This window comes from Bos javanicus, chromosome X (genome assembly GCF_032452875.1).
Source record: "Bos javanicus breed banteng chromosome X, ARS-OSU_banteng_1.0, whole genome shotgun sequence".
Taxonomy (NCBI): Eukaryota; Metazoa; Chordata; class Mammalia; order Artiodactyla; family Bovidae; genus Bos; species Bos javanicus.
In genome coordinates, this window is record NC_083897.1 from 16,240 (window position 1) to 37,802 (window position 21,563).

General features: G+C 36.9%; 1 protein-coding gene across 1 annotated transcript in view; it reads right to left on the reverse strand.

Moving 5' to 3' along the window:
- Positions 1 to 14,950: 14,950 nt before the first annotated feature.
- KLHL4 (kelch like family member 4) overlaps positions 14,951 to 21,563 on the reverse strand; it is a 104,747-nt gene continuing 98,134 nt past the window's right edge. The window contains exons 10-11 of the mRNA XM_061409603.1: positions 18,181 to 18,352; positions 14,951 to 16,960 (exon numbers count right to left, since the gene is read on the reverse strand). Coding sequence (XP_061265587.1) covers positions 16,901 to 16,960; positions 18,181 to 18,352 — 232 coding nt within the window. The 3' untranslated portion in view covers positions 14,951 to 16,900. The remainder of the gene's footprint in view (positions 16,961 to 18,180; positions 18,353 to 21,563) is intronic.

Below are 21,563 nucleotides of genomic sequence, written 5' to 3' on the forward strand. Positions count from 1 at the left end.
AACACCAATACAGTACACTAACACATATATATGGAATTGAGAAAGATGGTAATGACAGACTTGTACGCGAGACAGCAAAAGAGACACTGATGTATAGAACAGTCTTTTGGAGTCTGTGGGAGACGGAGAGGGTGGGATAATTTGGGAGAATGGCATTGAAACATCTATAATATCATATAAGAAACGAATCGCCAGTCCAGGTTCGATGCAGGATACAGGATGCTTGGGGCTGGTGGACTGGGATGACCCAGAGTGATGGTATAGGGAGGGAGGTGGGAGGGGTGTTCAGGATGGGGAGCACGTGTACACCCGTGGCAGATTCATGTTGATGTATGTCAAAACCAATACAGTATTGTAAAGTAATTAGCCTCCAATTAAAATAAATAAATTTAAATTTTAAAAAATAAATAAAATATTGCTACAACTTGAAAAAATAAAAAGGTAGTTCTTATAATAAAAATAAATAAATTTAAATTTTAAAAAAGCCTAAATAGACACTTTGAAAAGGAGATGTAAAATGATGATTAAAGACATGAAAAGGTGCATAATATTATTATTCAGCAGTCCAATGCAAATTAAAATCTATATGAGATATGATTTCATACCTACTAAAATGGCTAAAATTTGCAAGGTCGGCAAACACCAAATGTTTAAAATGTGAATTAAATGGGACTACCACATGATTTCTTTGGAAGGAATGATTCTAAAGCTGAAACTCCAGTACTTTGGCCACCTCATGCGAAGAGTTGACTCATTGGAAAAGACTCTGATGCTGGGAAGGATTGGGGGCAAGAGGAGAAGGGAACGACAGAGGATGAGATGGCTGGATGGCATCACTAACTCGATGGACGTGAGTCTCAGTGAACTCCGGGAGTTGGTGTGGGACAGGGAGGCCTGGCGTGCTGGGATTCATGGGGTCGCAAAGAGTCGGACATGACTGAGCAACTGATCTGATCTGATCTGACCACATATTGCTGGTAGGATTGGAAAATCACACAGTCTGTTTCACAAAGGTTTTTATAATTACTTGTAAAGTTAAACAATACACAGTAGTTCTACTTATTGACTCAGGACAATAGGTAAAGAGATTCTTCAAAAAAGAAAAAAATGTAAATTATTGTTAGATAGCAAAGCATCCCCACTCCAGTACTTTTGCCTAGAAAATCCCATGGACAGAGGAGCCTGGTAGGCTGCAGACCATGGGGTCGCTAGAGTTGGACACCACAGAGTGACTTCACTTTTACTTTTCACTTTCATGCATTGTAGAAGGAAATGGTAACCCACTCCAGTGTTCTTGCCTGGAGAATCCCAGGGATGGGGGAGCCTGGTGGGCTGCTGTCTATGGGGTCGCACAGAGTCAGACACGACTAAAGCGATGAAGCAGCAGCAGCAGCAGCAGCAAAGCATGGTCATCTTTGAACATTCAGTTCAGTTCAATTCAGTCACTCAGTCGTGTCTGACTCTTTGTGACCCCATGAGCTGTAGCACGCCAGGCCTCCCTGTCCAACACCAAATCCCAGAGCCTACACAAACACATGTCCATTGAGTTGGTGATGCCATCCAATGATCTCATCCTCTGGCGTCTCCTTTTCCTCCTACCCTCAATCTTTCCCAGCATCAGGGTCTTTTCAAATGAGTCAGCTCTTCGCATCAGGTGGCCAAAGTATTGGAGTTTTAGCTTCAGCAGTCCTTCCAATGAATATCCAGGACTGATTTCCTTTAGAAATGACTGGCTGGATCTCCTTGCAGCCCAAGGGACTCTCAACAGTATTCTCCAACACCACAGTTCAAAAGCATCAATTCTTTGGCCCTCAGCTTTCTTCACAGTCCAGCTCTCACATCCACACATGACTGATGGAAAAATCATAGCCTTGACGAGACGAACCTTTGTTGGCAAAGTAATGTCTCTGCTTTTTAATATGCTTTCTAGGTTCGTCATAACTTTCCTTCCAAGGAGTAAGCATCTTATAATTTCATGGCTGCAATCACCATTTTCAGTGATTTTGGTGCCCCCAAGAATAAAGTCAGCCAATATTTCCATTGTTTCCCCATCTATTTGCCATGAAGTGATGGGACCAGATGCCATGATCTTCGTTTTTTGAGTGTGGAGTTTTAAGCCAACACTGTCCTCTTTCACTTTCAGAGGTTCTTTAGTTCTTCTTCACTTCTGCCATAAGTGTGGTGTCATCTGCATATATGAGGTTATTGACACTTCTCCCAGCAATCTTGATTTCAGCTTGTGCTTCCTCCAGCACAGCGTTTCTCATTATATACTTTGCATATAAGTTAAATAAGCAGGGTGACAATATACAGCTTTGATGTACTCCTTTTCCTATTTGGAACCAGTCTGTTGTTCCATGTCCAGTTCTAACTGTTGCTTCCTGACCTGCATACAGGTTCCTCAAGAGGAAGGTCAGGTGGTCTGGTATTCCCATCTCTTTCAGAATTTTCCACAGTTTATTGTGATCCACACAGTCAAAGGCTTTGGCATAGTCAATAAAGCCGAAATAGATGTTTTTCTGCAACTCTCTTGCTTTTTTGATGATCCAGCGGATGTTGGCAATTTAATCTCTGGTTCCTCTGCCTTTTCTAAAACCAGCTTGAACATCAGGAAGTTCACGGTTCACATACTGCTGAAGCCTGGATTGGAGAATTTTGAGTATTACTTTACTAGCGTGTGAGATGAGTGCAATTATAGTAGTGGTAGTTTGAGTATTCTTTGGCATTGCCTTTCTTTGAGATTGGAATGAAAACTGACATTTTACAGCTCTGTGGCCACTGCTGAGTTTTCCAAATTTGCTGGCATATTGAGTGCAGCACTTTCACAGCATCATCTTTTAGGATTTGAAATAGCTTAGCTGGAATTCTACCACCTCCACTAGCTTTGTCCGTAGTGATGTTTCCTAAGGCCCACTTGATTTCACATTCCAGGATGTCTGGCTCTAGGTGAGTGATCAGAGCCTCATAATTAACTGGGTCATAAAGATCTTTTTTGTACAGTTCTTCTGTGTATTCTTGCCACCTCTTCTTAATATCTTCTGCTTCTTTTAGGTCTATACCATTTCTGTCCTTTATTGAGCCCATCTTTGCATGAAATGTTCCCTTGGTATCTCTAATTTTCTTGAAGAGATCTCTAGTCTTTCCCATTCTGTTGTTTTCCTCTATTTCTTTGCATTGGTTGGTGAGAAATGCTTTCTTATCTTTGTTATTCTTTGTAACTCTGCATTCACATGGATATATTTTTTCTTTTGTCCTTTGCTTTTCACTTTTCTTCTTTTCACAGCTATTTGAACATTATGCTGAGTGAATAAAGCAAGGTACAAAATTCTACGCACTAAATGACTTCACTTTTATGAGACTCAGGAACAAGTAAAACCTCTCCCTGCTCTTAAAAGATGCTCAGCATCACTCATTATCAGAGAAATGCACATCAAAACCACTATGAGGTACCATTTCACAAGAGTCAGAATGGCTGCGACCCAAAAGTCTACAAGCAATAAATGCTGGAGAGGGTGTGAAGAAAAGGGAACATTCTTACACTGTTGGTGGGAATGAAAACTAGTACAGCCACTATGGAGAAGTGTGGCAATTCCTTAAAAAACTGGAAATAGAACTGCCTTATGATCCAGCAATCCCACTGCTGGGCATACACACCAAGGAAACCAGAACTGAAAGAGACACGTGTACCCCAATGTTCATCACAGCACTGTTTATAATAGCCAGGACATGGAAACAACCTAGATGTCCATCAGCAGATGAATGGATAAGAAAGCTGTGGTACATATACACAATGGAGTATTACTCAGCCATTAAAAAGAATACATTTGAATCAGTTCTAATGAGGTGGATGAAACTGGACCCTATTATACAGAGTGAAGTAAGCCAGAAAGAAAAACACCAGTACAGTATACTAATGCATATATATGGAATTCAGAAAGATGGTAACAGTAACCCTGTATACAAGACAGCAAAAGAAACACAGATGTATAGAACAGTCTTTTGGACTCTGTGGGAGAGGGAGAGGGTGGGATGATTTAGGAGAATGGCATTGAAACATGTATAATATCATATATGAAACGAGTCACCAGTCCAGGTTCAATGCACAATACTGGATGCTAGGGGCTCGTGCACTGGGACGACCCAGAGGAATGTACAGAGGGAGAAAGGAGGGAGGAGGGTTCAGGACAGGGAACACGTGTATACCTGTGGTGGATTCATGGTGATATATGGCAAAACTAATACAATATTGTAAATTTAAAAAATAAAATTAAATTAAAAATAAAAATAAAATTTAAAAAAAAGAAATAAGATGAGTGTTTGCCTATGTGAGTTGAGATTTAGTAAAAGCAGGAAAATGGAAGTTTGCTGGGTGTTGGAAATTTTCTGTACTTTTACTAGGGCTATAGTTCAATTTTTTAAATCTAATTAACATAAAGCAACTATGCTTCAATAAAAAATAAATTAAAATGTAAAAGTCCAATAAGCTTTTACACTTAAACTAGCATATTTTGGTGAGTTTAAATTGTATTTAAGAGAAAAATATAAAATCTTTACGGGATTAAAACCACATGTAAGCTTTATCTCAATAGGCTCTTCCTCTCTTAATTTTACTCCTATATCCCTTATTTTGCCAACTCTTTCTGTGACCTTGTAGGAAAAGCATTAGAATAGTGTCAGGTAATATGTATTTCATCCTTATTAGCTTTATCACATATTAGTTTGATGATTTCAAAGTATCATAGATCCATAGACTATTCAGTTCACTCAGTCGCTCAGTCGTGTCCAACTCTTTGCGACCCCACAGACTGCAGCATGACAGGCCTCCCTGTCCATCACCAACTCCTGGAGTTTACTCAAACTCACATCCATCTTGTCGGTGATGCCATCCAACCATCTCATCCTCTGTCATCCCCTTCTCCTCCCACCTTCTATTTTCCTAACATCAGGGTCTTTTCAGATGAGTCAGTTCTTTGAATCAAGCGACCAAAGTATTGGAGTTTCAGCTTCAGCATCAGTCTTTCCAGTGAATACTCAGGACAGATTTCCTTTAAGATGGACAGGTTGGATCTGAAGAGTCTTCTCCAACATCACAGTTCAAAAGTATCAAGTCTTTGGAACTCAGTTTTCTTTATAGTCCAACTCTCATATCCATACATGACTACGGGAAAAACCATAGCTTTGATTGGTCAGCTGTTTGTTGGCAAAGTAATTATATTACTTTTTAATATATATTAAATACTTTTAATATACATTATTTAAGTATACATTGTATACTTTTAATATACTTTATATTACTTTTTAATATACTGTCTAGGTTGGTCATGACTTTTTTGTTTCCAAGGAGCAAGCGTCTTTTAATTTCATGGCTGCAATCACCATCTGCTGTGATTTTGGAACCCCAAAAAATAAAGTCAGCCAATGTTTCCACTATTGCCCCATATATTTCCCATGAAGTGATGGGACCAAATGCCATGATCTTCGTTTTTTGAATGTTGAGCTTTAAGCCAACTTTTTCACTCTCCACTTTCACTTTCATCAAGAGGCTTTTGAGTTCCTCTTCACTTTCTGCCATAAGGGTGGTGTCATCTGCATATCTGAGGTTATTGATATTTCTCCCAGCAATCTTGATGCCAACTTGTGCTTCTTCCAGCCCAGCGTTTCTCATGATGTATTCTGCATATAAGTTAAATAAGCAGGGTGATAATATACAGCCTTGACGTACTCCTTTTCCTATTTGGAACCAGTCTGTTGTTCCATGTCCAGTTCTAACTGTTGCCTCCTGACCTGCATACAGGTTTCTCAACAGGCAGGTCAGGTGGCCTGGTATTTTCATCTCTTTAAGAATTTCCCTTAGTTTGTTGTGATCCATGCAGTCAAAGGCTTTGGCATAGTCAATAAAGTAGAAATAGATGTTTTTCTGGAACTCTCTTGCTTTTATGATGATCCAACAGATGTTGGCAATTTGATCTCTTGTTCCTATGCCTTTTCTAAATACAGCTTGAACATTTGAAAGTTCATAGTTCACGAACTGTTAAAGCCTGCCTTGGAGAATTTTGATCATTACTTTGCTAGTGTGTGAGATATGTGCAATTGTGCAGTAGTTTGAACATTCTTTGGCAATGCCTTTCTTTGGAATTGGAATGAAATCTGACCTTTTCCTGTCCTGTGACCACTGCGGAGTTTTCCAAACTTGCTGGCACGTGAGTGCAACACTTTCACAGCATCTTCTTTTAGTATTTGAAATAGCTCAACTGGAATTTCATCACCTCCACTAGCTTTGTTCATTGTGATGCTTCCTAAGGCCCACTTGACTTCACATTCCAGGATATCTGGCTCTAGGTGAGTGATCACACCATCATGATTATCTAGGTCATGAAGATCTTTTTTTTGTATAGTTCTTCTATGTATTCTTGTCACCTCTTCTTAATATCATCTTCTGTTTCATCCATACCATTTCTGTCCTTTATTGGGCCCATCTTTGCATGAAATGTTCCCTTGGTATCTCTAATTTTTTTTGAAGAGATCTCTAGATTTCCCCATTCTATTGTCTTCCTCTATTTGTTTGCATTGATCACTAAGGCTTTCTTATCTCTCCTTGTTATTCTTTAGAATTCTACATTTAAATGGGTATATCTTTCTTTTTCTCCTTTGCCTTTTGCTTCTCTTCTATTCACAGCTATTTGTAAGGCCTCCTCAGACAACCATTCTGCCTTTTTGCATTTCTTTTCCTTGGGAATGGTCTTGATCCCTGTCTCCTGTACAGTGTCACAAACCTCCATCCATAGTTCTTCAGGCACTCTGTCTATCAGATGTAACCCCTTGAATCTATTTGTTACTTCCACTGTATAATTGTAAGGGATTTGATTTACTATAGACTATTAACACTGAGGAAAAGTGTAAGGTACATAAGAAGGGTTGAACTGAATTAGGATATTCCTTTTGAATACCTTGTGACCCTGCTCTACAAAGGCTCTTTTTTGATGTACAATTGAAATTTCTTTAATCTCTTAATTGTCTAAATTAAAACTTTCTACCTACTTTGAATGTCATATATAGTTAGAACAAATTGTGCAGAGTCTTATGAAAGTTTTTTATGTTTTTCCCTCTTGGGTCACATCCAAGGCTAATTGACTGGGATATTTGAATTATGGTATCTTCAGTGAGCCAGTCTAACTCAGTATCTTCTGTGACTCTGTGTGCACCCTTTCTGATAGTTAATGATTTTGAGCTTGTTTTCATGTGTTTATTGGACATCCATATATCTTTTTTTGGAGATATACCTATTAAAATTCTTTGTACATTTTAAAATTGGATTATGTATCATTTAATTAATGAGTTATTTTTTAAAAACTTCTGGATGCAAACCACTTACCAGATATCAAGTTTATCCCATTTAGTTTTTTGATAGTGTCTTTTAAAACACCAATACTTTTAATTTTGATAAAGTATAATTTATTTATTTTGTCTTTTATCACCATGCCTTTGGAGCCATTTCTAAGAAAACATTATCAGAGTTCATGCAAATTAACTCCTAAATTTTAATCTAAGAGGGTTAATAATGTTTTACACAACCCTCTTGGATTAGGGTCTTACATTAAGGTCTATGATCCATTAACTTTTCTGTTTTTATTGTAGTAAAATATGCATGACATAAAGTTAACATTGAAAATTAAGTGTAATTGGCAAATTCCGGGATATAGTGGAGAACAGAGGAGCCTGGCATGCTACAGTCCATGGGATTGCAAAAAGTTGGACAGGACCTTAGTGACTGAAAAATAACAACAATTTAGCAGCACTGACTATATTTACTTTGTTGTGTAGCCATCATCACTACCAGAACATTTTCATCATCCTAAACTGAAACTCTGTGCCCATTAAACATTAATTTTCTATTATCCCTGGCTCCAAATCCCTGCTAACCACTACTCTACTTTCTGTCTTTATGAATTCTGTTATTTTAAATACTTCATATAAGTGGAATCATGCAGCGTTTGTGTTTTTGTAAGCCGACTTAGCATAGTTTCATCCATGTTGTAGCAAGTATCAGAATTTACTTCTTCTTTAAGGCTGATTTTGTGTGTGTGTGTGTTTATATTCATAGTAATATTGGCCTGTATTTCTCTTGTCTTGTGGGATTCTTATCTGGATTTGGTATCTGGGTAAAGATGGTCTTGTAAAATGAGTTTGGGATTGTTTTCTCCTCCTTGCTGGAGACCTTGAATTCCATGGTGCTGAAATGGGTTATGAAAGCCTCTGATAGGGTAATTAGTTTGGCAATGGTCCCTGCTGGATTCTCTCTTAATACTTTGTCTCTGGCACTGATTGGGAACCTGAGGCTACAAGAGCCACGCAGGGCAGTAGAATCCAGCCACTACTGGAATATACTGGGGCACAATTGAAATCTGTTGCTACATGAGCTACCTGATGCCATAGGAGCCAACTTATGCTGGGGTAAGCTGAGAGCATGTATTCACGACAGTTTGTTAGGAATTTGGTTCCAAGAGATTCAGCTGTCACCTTGGTGGGTTGTCCCCAGATCCACACTGGAGATGCCTAAGTCTGTGGGAGCCAGCAGGTGCCAGAGTGCATTGAGGGCTTTGATTCATGGAAGCATGTGGAAGCGTGAAGACAAAGAAGCTTCCTGTAGAGAAACAATCACTTGTGGCCACCAGTCACCTGGAACCACTGGAACTGGCCAGTTTCCTGGTAGAGAACTGAGTTCAAAAGGGCCTTCTAGTAACCAGGAGCCAAAAAAAGCTGCCTGAGGTAATGGATGCTGTCTGGGACTGCTGGACACAGTTCAGTTGAGTTCAGTCGATCAGTTGTGTCCAACTCTTTGCGACCCCATGGACTGCAGCACGCCAGGCCTTCCTGTCCATCACCAACTGCCAGAGTTTAATCAAACTCATGTCCATTAAGTCGGTGATGTGATCCAACCATCTCATCCTCTGTCATACCTTTCTCCTCCTGCCTTCAATTTTTCCCATCATCAGGGTCTTTTCAAATGAGTCAGCTCTTCACATCAGGTGGCCAAAGTATTAGAGTTTCAATTCAAAATCAGTCCACCCAAAGAATATTCAGGTCTGATTTCCTTTAGGAAGGACTGGTTGGATGTCATTGCAGTCCAAGGGATTCTCAGGTCTTTTGCAACATCACGGTTCAAAAGCATCAATTCTTCAGGGTTCAGCTTTATTTATGATCCAACTTTCACATCCATACATGACTACTGGAGAAACCGTGGCTTTGACTACATGGACTTTTGTTGGTAAAGTAATGTCTCTGCTTTTGAATATGCTATCTAGATTGGTCATAACTTTCCTTCCAAGGAGTAAGCATATTTTAATTTCATGGCTGCAGTCACCATCTGCAGTGATTTTGGAGCCCAAAAAATAAAGTCTGACACAGTTTCTACTGTTTCCCCATCTACTTCCCATGAATTAATGGGGCCAGATGCCATGATCTTCGTTTTCTGAATGTTGAGCTTTAAGCCAACTTTTTCACTCTCCACTTTCACTTTCATCAAGAGGCTTTTGAGTTCCTCTTCACTTTCTGCCATAAAGGTGGTGTCATCTACATATCTGAGGTTATTGATATTTCTCCCAGCAATCTTGATGCCAGCTTGTGCTTCTTTCAGTCCAGCGTTTCTCATGATGTACTCTGCATATAAGTTAAATAAGCAGGGTGATAATATACAGCCTTGACGTATTCCTTTTCCTATTTGGAACCAGTCTGTTATTCCATGTCCAGTTCTAACTTTTGCTTCCTGACCTGCATACAGATTTCTCAAGAGGCAGATCAGGTGGTCTGGTATTCCCATCTCTTTCAGAATTTTCCACAGTTTATTGTGATCCACACAGTCAAAGGCTTTGGCATAGTCAATAAAACAGAAATAGATGTTTTTCTGGAACTCTCTTGCTGTTTTCATGATCCAGTGGATGTTGGCAATTTGATATCTGGTTCCTCTGCCTTTTCTAAAACCATCTTGAACATCAGGAAGTTCATGGTTCATGTATTGCTGAAGCCTGGCTTGGAGAATCTTGAGCATTACTTTACTGGCATGTGAGATGAGTGCAATTGTGCAGTAGTCTGAGCATTCTTTGGCATTGCCTTTCTTTGGGATTGGAATGAAAATGGACCTTTTCCAGTCCTGTGGCCACTGCTGAGTTTTCCAAATTTGCTGGCATATTGAGTGCAGCACTTTCACAGCATCATCTTTCAGGATTTGAAATAGCTCAACTGGAATTCCATCACCTCCACTAGCTTTGTTCGTAGTGATGCCTTCTAAGGTCCACTTGACTTCATATTTCAGGATGTATGGCTCTAGATGAGTGATCACACCATTGTGATTATCGGGGTCGTGAAGATTTTTTTGTACAGTCCTTCTGTGTATTCTTGCCACCTCCTCTTAATATCTTCTGCTTCTGTTAGGTCCATAGCATTTCTGTCCTTTATCGAGCCCGTTTTTGCATGAAATATTCCCTTGGTATCTCTAATTTTCTTGAAGAGATCTCTAGTCTTTCCCCTTCTCTATTTCTTTGCATTGATCGCTAAGGAAGACTTTCTTATCTCTTCTTGCTATTCTTTGGAACTCTGCATTCAGATGCTTATATCTTTCCTTTTCTCCTTTGCTTTTTGCCTCTCTTCTTTTCACAGCTATTTGTAAGACCTCCCCAGACAGCCATTTTGCATTTTTGCATTTCTTTTCCATGGGGATGGTCTTGATCCCTGTCTCCTGTACAATGTCACGAACCTCATTCCATAGTTCATCAGGCACTCTATCTATCAGATCTAGGCCCTTAAATCTACTTCTCACTTCCACTGTTTAATCATAAGGGATTTGATTAAGGTCATACCTGAATGGTCTAGTGGTTTTCCCTACTTTCTTCAGTTTCAGTCTGAATTTGGCAATGAGGAGTTCATGATCTGAGCCACAGTCAGCTCCTGGTCTTTTTGTTGTTGTTGTTGTTGACTGTATAAAGCTTCTCCATCTTTGGCTGTAAAGAATATAGTAAATCTGATTTTGGTGTTGACCATGTGGTGATGTCCATGTGTAGAGTCTTCTCTTGTGTTGTTGGGAGAGGGTGTTTGCTATGACCAGTGCATTTTCTTGGCAAAGCTCTATTAGTCTTTGCCCTGCTTCATTCTGTATTCCAAGGCCAAATTTGCCTGTTACTCCAGATGTTTCTTGACTACCTACTTTTGCATTCCAGTCCCCTATAATGAAAAGGACATCTTTTTTGGGTGTTAGTTCTAAAAGGTCTTGTAGGTCTTCATAGTTCAACTTCAGCTTCTTCAGCGTTACTGGTTGGGGCATAGACTTGGATTACTGTGATATTGAATGGTTTGCCTTGGAAACGAACAGAGATCATTCTGTCGTTTTTGAGATTGCATCCAAGTACTGAATTTCGGACTCTTTTGTTGACCATGATGGCTACTCCATTTCTTCTGAGGGATTCCTGCCCGCAGTAGTAGATATAATGGTCATATGAGTTAAATTCACCCATTCCAGTCCATTTGAGTTTGCAGATTCCTAGAATGTCGACATTCACTCTTGCCATCTCTTGTTTGACCACTTCCAATTTGCCTTGATTCATGGACCTGACATTCCAGTTTCCTATGCAATATTGCTCTTTACAGCATCGGACCTTGCTTCTGTCACCAGTCACATCCACAGCTGGGTACTGTTTTTGCTTTGGCTCCATCCCTTCATTCTTTCTGGAGTCATTTCTCCACTGATCTCCAGTAGCATATTGGGCACCTACTGACCTGGGGATTTTCTCTTTCAGTATCCTATCATTTTGCCTTTTCATACTGTTCATGGGGTTCTCAAGGCAAGAATACTGAAGTGGTTTGCCATTCCCTTCTCCAGTGGACCACATTCTGTCAGATCTCTTCACCATGACCCGCCCATCTTGAGTTGCCCCACAGGCATGGCTTAGTTTCATTGAGTTAGACTAGCCTGTGGTCCTAGTGTGATTAGATTGACTAGTTTTCTGTGAGTATGGTTTCAGTGTGTCTACCCTCTGATGCCCTCTTGCAATACCTACCGTCTTACTTGGGTTTCTCTTACCTTGGGTGTGGGGTATCTCTTCACACCTGCTCCAGCAAAGCACAGCCGCTGCTCCTTACCTTGGATGAGGGGTATCTCCTCACTGCCACCCTTCCTGACCTTCAACGTGGGATAGCTCCTCTAGGCCCTCCTGCGCCCATGCAGCTACCACTCCTTGGACGTAGCAGATATTCCTATGCCACCATTTTATTTACATCATTTTCTCAAAATCTTCTGATTATGTATTTTCAGGGCTGTTCTTCAGTAAGACTAGTTGTTCTCCAAGGGCCAGAGCCTGTACATATTCTGGCAAGGTCTAGTTAATTATGATACAGATAGGATTATTTAACCACTCAGATAGATACTGAATATACCTTGTGGAATCAGGCTGTTGGTATGAGGATCTCCATGACCTTAGATGATACGTGAATTTGGAAATTTCAGTTGCCTTTGTAGAGGAAAGACCATCAAATACTGATTGTCCATTACTTAGAATATAATATAAATTATATGGACCTGGATTTGGTAGAGATTTCATAGAAAGTGAAAGTGAAGTCACTCCATCATGTCCGACTCTTTGCGACCCCATCGACTGTAACCTACCAGGCTCCACGGTCCATGGGATTTTCCAGGCAAGAATACTGAAGTGGGCTGCCATGTACTTAGTCCTAATTAATATGTATATTACTAGGGCCTAAGACACAGTAGATCCTTAATAAATATTTGTGACACTGGAGTATTATTTTTGAAGGCTATTAATGTGTTTTACCTTTTAACATTTATCATGTGTGAGATTCCAGTATTTTGCTAGATATACTCATTTCTCCCATTGTTTGTATATGCAATGTGTGTGTGTGTGCGTGTGTGTCTGTAAAGGGAGCAGATTAGGATTATAACAGGAATGCAAAAGTAACTGAAAAATCTGTCCCTCTTCTTCAGCTTACTTACTTCAGGTACCTGTGGTAAGACAAAGATGACAGCTGAAGAAATGTATGTTTTATAGTCTTCTTTTCTTTTCTCAGAATAGGATCTTGGGGTGAGAAACTTGTTAGAGAGTTTAAGAGAAAATTCGAAATTAGAGTTTTAGTTCTCTACTCCGTTTGGGACTATGGGAAAGACTTCTTTTCAGTGTTCCCTCGATATTAAATTGTACCAGCAACCAAATCTGAATCAAGTTGATGGATGGCATAGTTATGCAGAGAGAGGACCTGAGTTTAGTGCCCTAGAGTCTCCTTCAGCTCCTGTGCAATATAGAAGATACTTAGAAGTTCATGCATTCCTTGTAGAAATAATGAGAAAGTAGCTGTCTGGAGAGTCATCATAATATAGGCTGAGCTGCAGAGTGTGGTAACCTGAGAGTAAGGTTATAGTGATTAAAGAAAAATCAATATTTTCTTTCCAATATGAGTATAATATCTAGATGTATCAGTGCTTACACTTCCTGAAAGGGTTTATAAATTAGTAATTCCCTTTCTTATCTGTGTTACCTTAAACCAGACTGATAGGTCATTTCCATCATGTCATGGTAGCAAGAGGCTGCCGCTGTGACTCCCTTCTCCAACTAGATTTGACTGAAGCAGGTGAATTTGTGCCTTAGTACTCTGAGCCTCTGCAGCTCTCCATTCTGACTGCTCAGATCTGCTCACATTTTAGCAACCCAACTAAGCCATAGAGGCCCAAGCACAATATTTTTTCTAGTCTTATTGATACATAATGAATACATCACTGTATAAGTTTAAGGCATACTGCATGATGACTTAATTTATATATATTGTGAAATGATTATTGCAATGGCTCAGCTAACATCCATCATTTCAAATAAATATAATAAAGAGAAAATAAAGAAGAAAAAGAAAAATTTTTTTTTCCTTGTGTGAGAACACGGGACTTAACTTCTTAAAAACTTTCCTATGTATTACATTAAAAAGTGTTAACTATAATCATTGCATTGTACATTATAGTCTTAGTACTTATTTATATTATAACTGGGACTTCCCTGGTAGCTCATGAAGAATTCGCCTGCAATGCAGGAGATGCAAGCTCAATCTCTGGGTTGGGAAGATCCCCTGAAGAAGGGAATGGGTACCCACTCCAGTATTCTTACTTGGAGAATTCCATGTACAGAGGAGCTTGGCAAGCTACATTCCACAGGGAAACAAAGAGTCGGACACAAATGAGTATCTAACATACAAATACATCTTAACTGGAAAATTGTACTTTTTGACCACCTTCCTCCAATTCCTCTTTCATCCACCCTCTGCCTTTAGTAACCACATGTCTGATATATTTTCCTATAAGTTTGGCTTTTTTGTCTCTTTTTTCTTAGACTCCACACGTGAGATCATAAAGTAATATTTGTTTTTCTCTGACTTATTTCACTCAGCATAATGCTTTCTAGATTTATCCATGTTATTGAAATGGTAGGATTTCCTCATTGTTATGGCAAAATAATATTCCAGTGGGGTAGGTAGACAGACCCCAGTGTCTTTATCCATTCATCCATCAATGGACACTTAGGTTGTTTCCATATCTTGGCCATTGTAATTAATGCTGCTCTGAACATGAGGATGCAGATATCTTTTCAAGTTAGAGTTTTCATTTCCTTTGAATATAGTCCCAGAAGTGGAGCATCACCACTGGCTATGATAGGTCCTTTGATCTTTTTTTTTTTTTTTCCCCTCTGGCTCAAATTCCAATTTAACTTGACAGGTTAAACTTTGCTCTGCAGATAAAAGTAACTCTACCTCTGCATTGATTTTGATAAGGTATGAATTTAAAATCCAACAGAACTCTGTGGTGTGTGTGTGTGTTTTATAGCATCTCTGTGCTTCCATCTCTACCCTTAGAACTCAAGATGTCTATAGCTCTTTATTTAGAATTAAAGACACTGAATGGCAGGAATAAGAAACAAAACAGGAGAATTTTGTTTTCATATTTAAATATTTTAGCTATTGGAACTTTAAATATTAAAAGGCCAATTAAAGGTGCATTTGACATAATTTAAAGCCACACTCTTTATAACCAGAGGAAATAGATTTTATTTAAATTCAGTTTGTCAAAGCGCAAATATCTTCATACATTTATGTTGCTCCAACGAGGTGGATGAAACTGGAGCCTATTATACAGAGTGAAGTAAGCCAGAAAGAAAAACACCAATACAATATACTAATGCATATATATGGAACTTAGAAAGATGGTGACAATAACCCTGTATGTGAGACAGCAAAAGAGACACAGATGTATAGAACAGTCTTTTGGACTCTGTTGGAGAGGGAGAGGGTGGGATGATTTGGGAGAATGGAATTGAAACATGTATAATATCATATATGAAACGAATCACCAGTCCAAGTTTGATGCATGATATTGGTTGCTTGGGGCCGGTGCACTGGGACGACCCAGAGGGATGGTATGGGGAGGAAGGAGGGAGGGGGGTTCGGGATAGGGAACACGTGTATACCTGTGGCAGATTCATGTTGATGTATGGCAAAACCAATACAATATTGTAAAGTAATTAACCTCCAATTAAAATAAATAAATTTATACTTAAAAAAACTTATAAGGTAGTACATTTTTATAAGCATCTCTGGATTTTATTTGTTGGTTTCACATACTACAATACAAAGTCCATTTAAAAGAACATATTGCACAAATTCTAAAATTGTAATTTACTTGAAAAGTTACTGTCATAAAGAAGGTTTTTTTTTTAATATTTTCTTAAATATTTTTTATAATTGAACATGGAAGTAAGAATTTAAAAGTAAAATACTACCCAGTTAGGTTTTTTTGTTGTTTTTTAATTTAAATACTTTTTGAGTACGTATATCCTTAACATTCTTTACGGGATAAATACAAAATTAACACAAAAGCATGTACTTGTACGTAAAAGATATAGAATTAACCACGGATGTTGAATATTTTGGTGTTTCCATGTGTTAATATTGCAGAACATCTCAATTTTACTACTGTTTAAAAATTGCTTTGATTTTGAAAACTTGTTTACAATGACAGGTGTTACAAGAGTTTGCATAAATATTTAAGGCTAATATTAATGTGTATATAAGTGAGGCCCTGACACTCAAAAGCTAACGTCAAAGTTTGTATCATTATGATAGATAGTCACCACTATATTGTATAGATTGTGTATATGAAATTACAATAATATTTTACTGGTAAGAAATCTAACATGACAACATGTTAAGGAATTACCAAATCTGTATGTGTGCTTTTAAAGATGGTACTGTAAAAAGAATGTCTGTGAAAATTTTAACATGCTGTGATCAGCATAACAAATAATGTCTGAGCTTTTTTTTTAACCTATTTTTTACCTCTTGGTAAATGTGAGGTACTATTTAGCTATTTGGGATACTATTTGAATATGAGGATGATGTTTTACTAAAAATCAAATGTTATAATTTAAGCTTTAGATCTTTTATATTAGTTATGTTCCAAATGATAGGATGCTTTTTTTTTTTTTTTGGAAATAGAAAATATTCTTAACTTATCAGACTCTTAACTTAAAATTATCCATACTTTTATAACCTTTAATACTTTGGTCACTATCAATTTCCCTGAAGCATTTTTAACATTTTAAAATAATAAGGCTAAACCTAGACTACTGGCTTTTCATTTATATTAACTGTAACAACATATACACTAAACACCCATATGTAATTTATGTTCAAAAACTTACTTTGGCTTCACAAATGAGAGCATTTATAACTATACATTAAAATGACACAAGAATTTTCATGTTGATTACTAATCGAAGGAAAGGACATGTTTCTTCTTCCTCTTCTCTTCCTACTTCATTTCTTGAAATTATACGGCTTTCTCCCCTTTGATAAAGATAGTTTATGGTAGCTTCACCACCACAACACATGTACCAGCTCTTCCAATGTTAACAGGAACTTCCTAGTGCAGAAAACAAAAATAAAGAAAGAAATGCTGTTTGAATGAACTCTGTCTTTGGCATAATATATTGGAGCTGAAAAAATCCTCAGCTATTCTGGCCCAGCCTTCATCTTGTATAAAGATAATGGAAAATGCAGCCCAGATAACATTCCAATGTGGAGACAGCATAGTCTTTAAGATGCAGTAGATCTGAGTTTGAAGGACAGCTGATCTTGGTTAAGTTTCATCGCTTTTGTAATTTCTCACTTAAAAAATTGAAACTAATAATACTTATCCTTCAATGTTTTTGTTAGGGGTAAGCAAGAAAATGAATGAAAATAATTAGGGATATAGGAGTTATAATCTGTTTATCTAGTTGTTCTCTTTCACCCTTTGCAAGGTCACACAATGAAACAGTGACATACCTGGAATAGAATCTATATCTCTTAACTACTTGTCTATAATTTTCCGAAAAATAATTTACACAATGTTAGACAAACATTTTTTTATCATATTTGACCAATATCCTTGTTTGCCAAATATTTCTTTCCATTACTAAGCTGGTCTTAATCATTGTAAATTTAAGAGCTAACTATATGGCAGAACTTGAGTATTTCTGAGGGTCATAATGAATCATATTGTTGGAGTAAAGAGATAGAAACCCATGTTCTTTCTGTGCCACTTCTTATATTAATATTTTCCTTAGAATTTCTTCTGTTGATACCCAGAACTCTTTATAGGGTTTAATTCCAGTCTTTTACTGTGCACCAAATCCATGAATAACTTATTAGTACTTAAGAGTGTTGCAATTTGTAGAATCTCTATAAGGAGGAGACTGAAAGATTTTTCTCCTGGGCACCAGTCGATAAGAAGGGACAGACACTTGTAGATAAAGATATTATTCCTTGCTTCTCAAGTCAAAATACATACATAAAAAGTTGGTTAGAGAGTAAAGCTCTTGGATTATTGAATCTGATTCACTTTTCTATAAAAGGAATGAGTCCATGAAGCTTAGAAAATGTCTTGTCCTCACTTTATATAAATACTGATGGATTCTACTAATGATCAAACAGCTCAATTAATAATTCTATATAGCTAAATAAAGCACATGCAATAAATTTCACTAAAGTAATTTGATTCAGCCCTAGAGTGGAAGAGAATGGGATGAATTCCAAATATATATTTTAATTTTTGAGGTAAACCCTGAAATATATCAGTTTGGATACTTAAATTAAGAGTACCTCTCTCCATTCATCTTTCTGTGCATCATACGATTCAACAGTGTGCAAATAAGTATGTCCATCATATCCTCCAACCACATAGAGTCTGTCTCCAAGGGGACATACAGCAACAGCATCTCGAGGAACACTCAGAGGTGCCACAGTTGACCATGAATCATTTTTTGGATCATACCTTAAGAAGTTCAGGCAGACAATTGAAAAGAAAGTTATACAGTGTTAAAATTAAAAATAATACAAATTAATAAAATATATACTTATCTAATAAAAAGAAATTTAAAAATACCTTATAAATAGCAAATGTAATCAGAGTAATAAATATTAAGGCTATGACAGAATTCTCTTCAGCCACCAGAGGACACTCAAAGCATAGTGAAAGTGAATTTCCTTTAAAAAATGCCATGCATTTCTTTGATCAGTTCTCAGATTTTCTGAGGAAACTTCACACATTGGCATCTTAACGTTATGTGAAAAATGCCCTCTTTGGCATTTAGTATGATGGTTGGAACGCATTTTTCTCTTATTCTTTATCAAAGTTATACATGTGATGCCTGATCTTGTTTATGAGAGCTCACATTTTAAGTAAATCAGAATATAATTGCCTTTTTGTTAAATAAACTATGGTTACCATGGTTTTAATACTCTTTGTGGTTACAGTGACCACAGTCTTATTATTTTTCTTATTCTTATTCTTTCTTCCATGAAAGTTCTTATTCATCTTCACAGGACCCTGGGATTTTTATTTACATTTTAATTTGAAGTTGATTCCTCATCTCCAAATATATTTTGTAAGCAAAATGACAGAGCACTCAGTAATCAGTATTAATTAAAATCTTCTCCAGGAATTATTTACTAAAATTTGAACCAAATACATAATAATAAAATCTAAAAGAAGAGAACAGAACTTCCCTCATGGTCCCAGTGGTTAAGAATCCACCTGCCAGTGTAGGGGACACCGGTTTGATCTCCAAGTCTGGGAAGATTTCACATGACACGGGGCAATCAAGCTCATGGTACACAACTACGGAGCTTGAGCTCTAGGACCCAGGAGCCACAACTACTGAAATTCACATGCTGCAACTACTGAAGCCCTCGAGACTGGAGCCTGTGCTTCCACACAAGAGAAACTACTGCAACGAGAAGCCAGTGCACCACAATGAAGAGCAGCTCCCAATCTCCACAACTAGCTCGTGTTCAACAAAGAAGACCCAATACAGCCAAAATTAAATAAACAAATTAAACTAAATTTTAAAAAAGGTTCTCTATTATAGAAAAAATTTTTAAATAGTTTTAAAAAACAGTGAACAAAAAAAACTTATACAGATATATGTGTAAATTCTCTCTGATCTTGTACTGTCCTATTTGTAAATTCCAATGAAAACATTTATTTTACAACAGATATTTTCATTTATTACCACCTGTTAATTTCCTCATATTTGTATTACTCATCTGATTTCTGTTTTTCTTTGTTTAATCATAATCTAAATCATAAACCCCAGCTTTCACTTGAACTTGGTCTTCACATCCAGTAATATTTTCAATAATATCTGAAATCAACAATAATTAAGATATCCTTAATATCCATCACATATTGTTGAATGTCATGAAGGATTTCACCTTAAATTATGATGTTATACTGAAACCCACAACCAGAAGATCCACAGCTATGTGTTTTAGCTAAATTGAATCTTCAACACAATTGCTATTATTAATTGATGCTGCATCAGCTAACAGTACACTCATACAAGTACACACACGTATGACTGGTGAAGCAGGGCTCACAGGATTCTTTTATAGATTGGCATCCAGAGCCCAAGATTTTTTCTGCATATACATGATAATAAATGTTCAAAAATCTGGTTAATATTAATAATATCTGGACACTGCTTGATTAACAAGAGAGGTTTGGAGAAAGTAGAATCTTTTGAAGAAAGAAAATTGTCACCTTGGTTATTATCTATAAGGACACACAGGAGCAGTTATTTAAAAAAAAAGTTAACCACTACATCACCTTCAAATTAAACAGCACCTGTTTCTCCCATTCTGTTTCTCTTTTGCTTTTTGGTTTCTTCTTACTTTGGTTATAAGTATATAATTATTCCTCCACTTGGTGTAATTACGGATAATTTGCTTGACTACTTTGCCACAATTTTCTCATCAACATTATAGAAATGATAATCCCTGACCCAGCCATCATAAGTTTATGTGATGGTTTTAGAAAACTTTAAATGATTATCTTAATTAACTGGGTGAGACTCCTATGGTAAGCTGTTGATGTTTGAGTAGAAAAAGAGTTTCAGGAATGTTGTCTAGGACATGGAAATGAGAATTATCTAATTCCATAGAATGTGCATCTTTGACTTTCTACTGACAAGACTATTTTACAACTCTATAAGTGTAGAAATTAAGTTGTAGAAAACTGAATTTTCTTGTGATTCCTATACATAACAATAAAATAAATTTTGCTTGATAGAGATAGAATTAATTTCTAACCCCAAATGACCTTCCCAAGTATTGTTTTATTCTCTATAGGATACTAACTACTCTTGCATCTATGAACAATTTTTACAGCATTTTTCAGCATTTTCCTAACTGTTTTTATGTATTTTCTTCAAAGGTTTTTTGAAATAATTTTAATACCTTATGAGTTACCACATTAATTAATGAATCACACCAAACATTTGACATGTTACTCATATTTGTATCAAAGGCATAACTTTTCAAAAATTATACTTTAGCACTAATTATTTCTTCAATATCTTTACAAAGAAAATGTCAATAAGGGGATAATGATAATAATAATAATAATTATTATAAAATAATACAAACAAAATAACACCAGCAACTAGCTACCATTAAGTACTTAATATGTTCCAGGCCACACACTTATTATTCTATACCCTATGAAGTTGATTATTCCCACTTTTCACATGAGGAAACTGTTTAGAGGTATAAAGTAACTGGGTCAAAGACCCATAACTTGCAAATAACAGATCTGGGATTTACACCCAGATTTTTCTGACTCCAAATTTGGTGCTTTTAACTAGTATACTATACAAGTTTTGATATGCATGAAGTGCTTTTTTCCCATTAAACATTAAATTAAAAGTGGTATATTTGGAAATATAATTATATCAATAAATAAAAATTAGTTATTAGGATATGTTGGTAACTATTTAATTTTGTAGCCTGAATTATGAACTGTATAATCAGCTTCCTCCCATGAGTTTATATTTTCCTAGTTGTATGTGTAAATGCCTATTGAAATTGGTTTAGACACCTCATATTATTGTAAGGCTAATTTCATGGTGAACACTCTACAGTGCTAAAATGCAGACAAATTACTCTCTTTTTCAGGTCTCAACATAGAATTACACAATCACAGG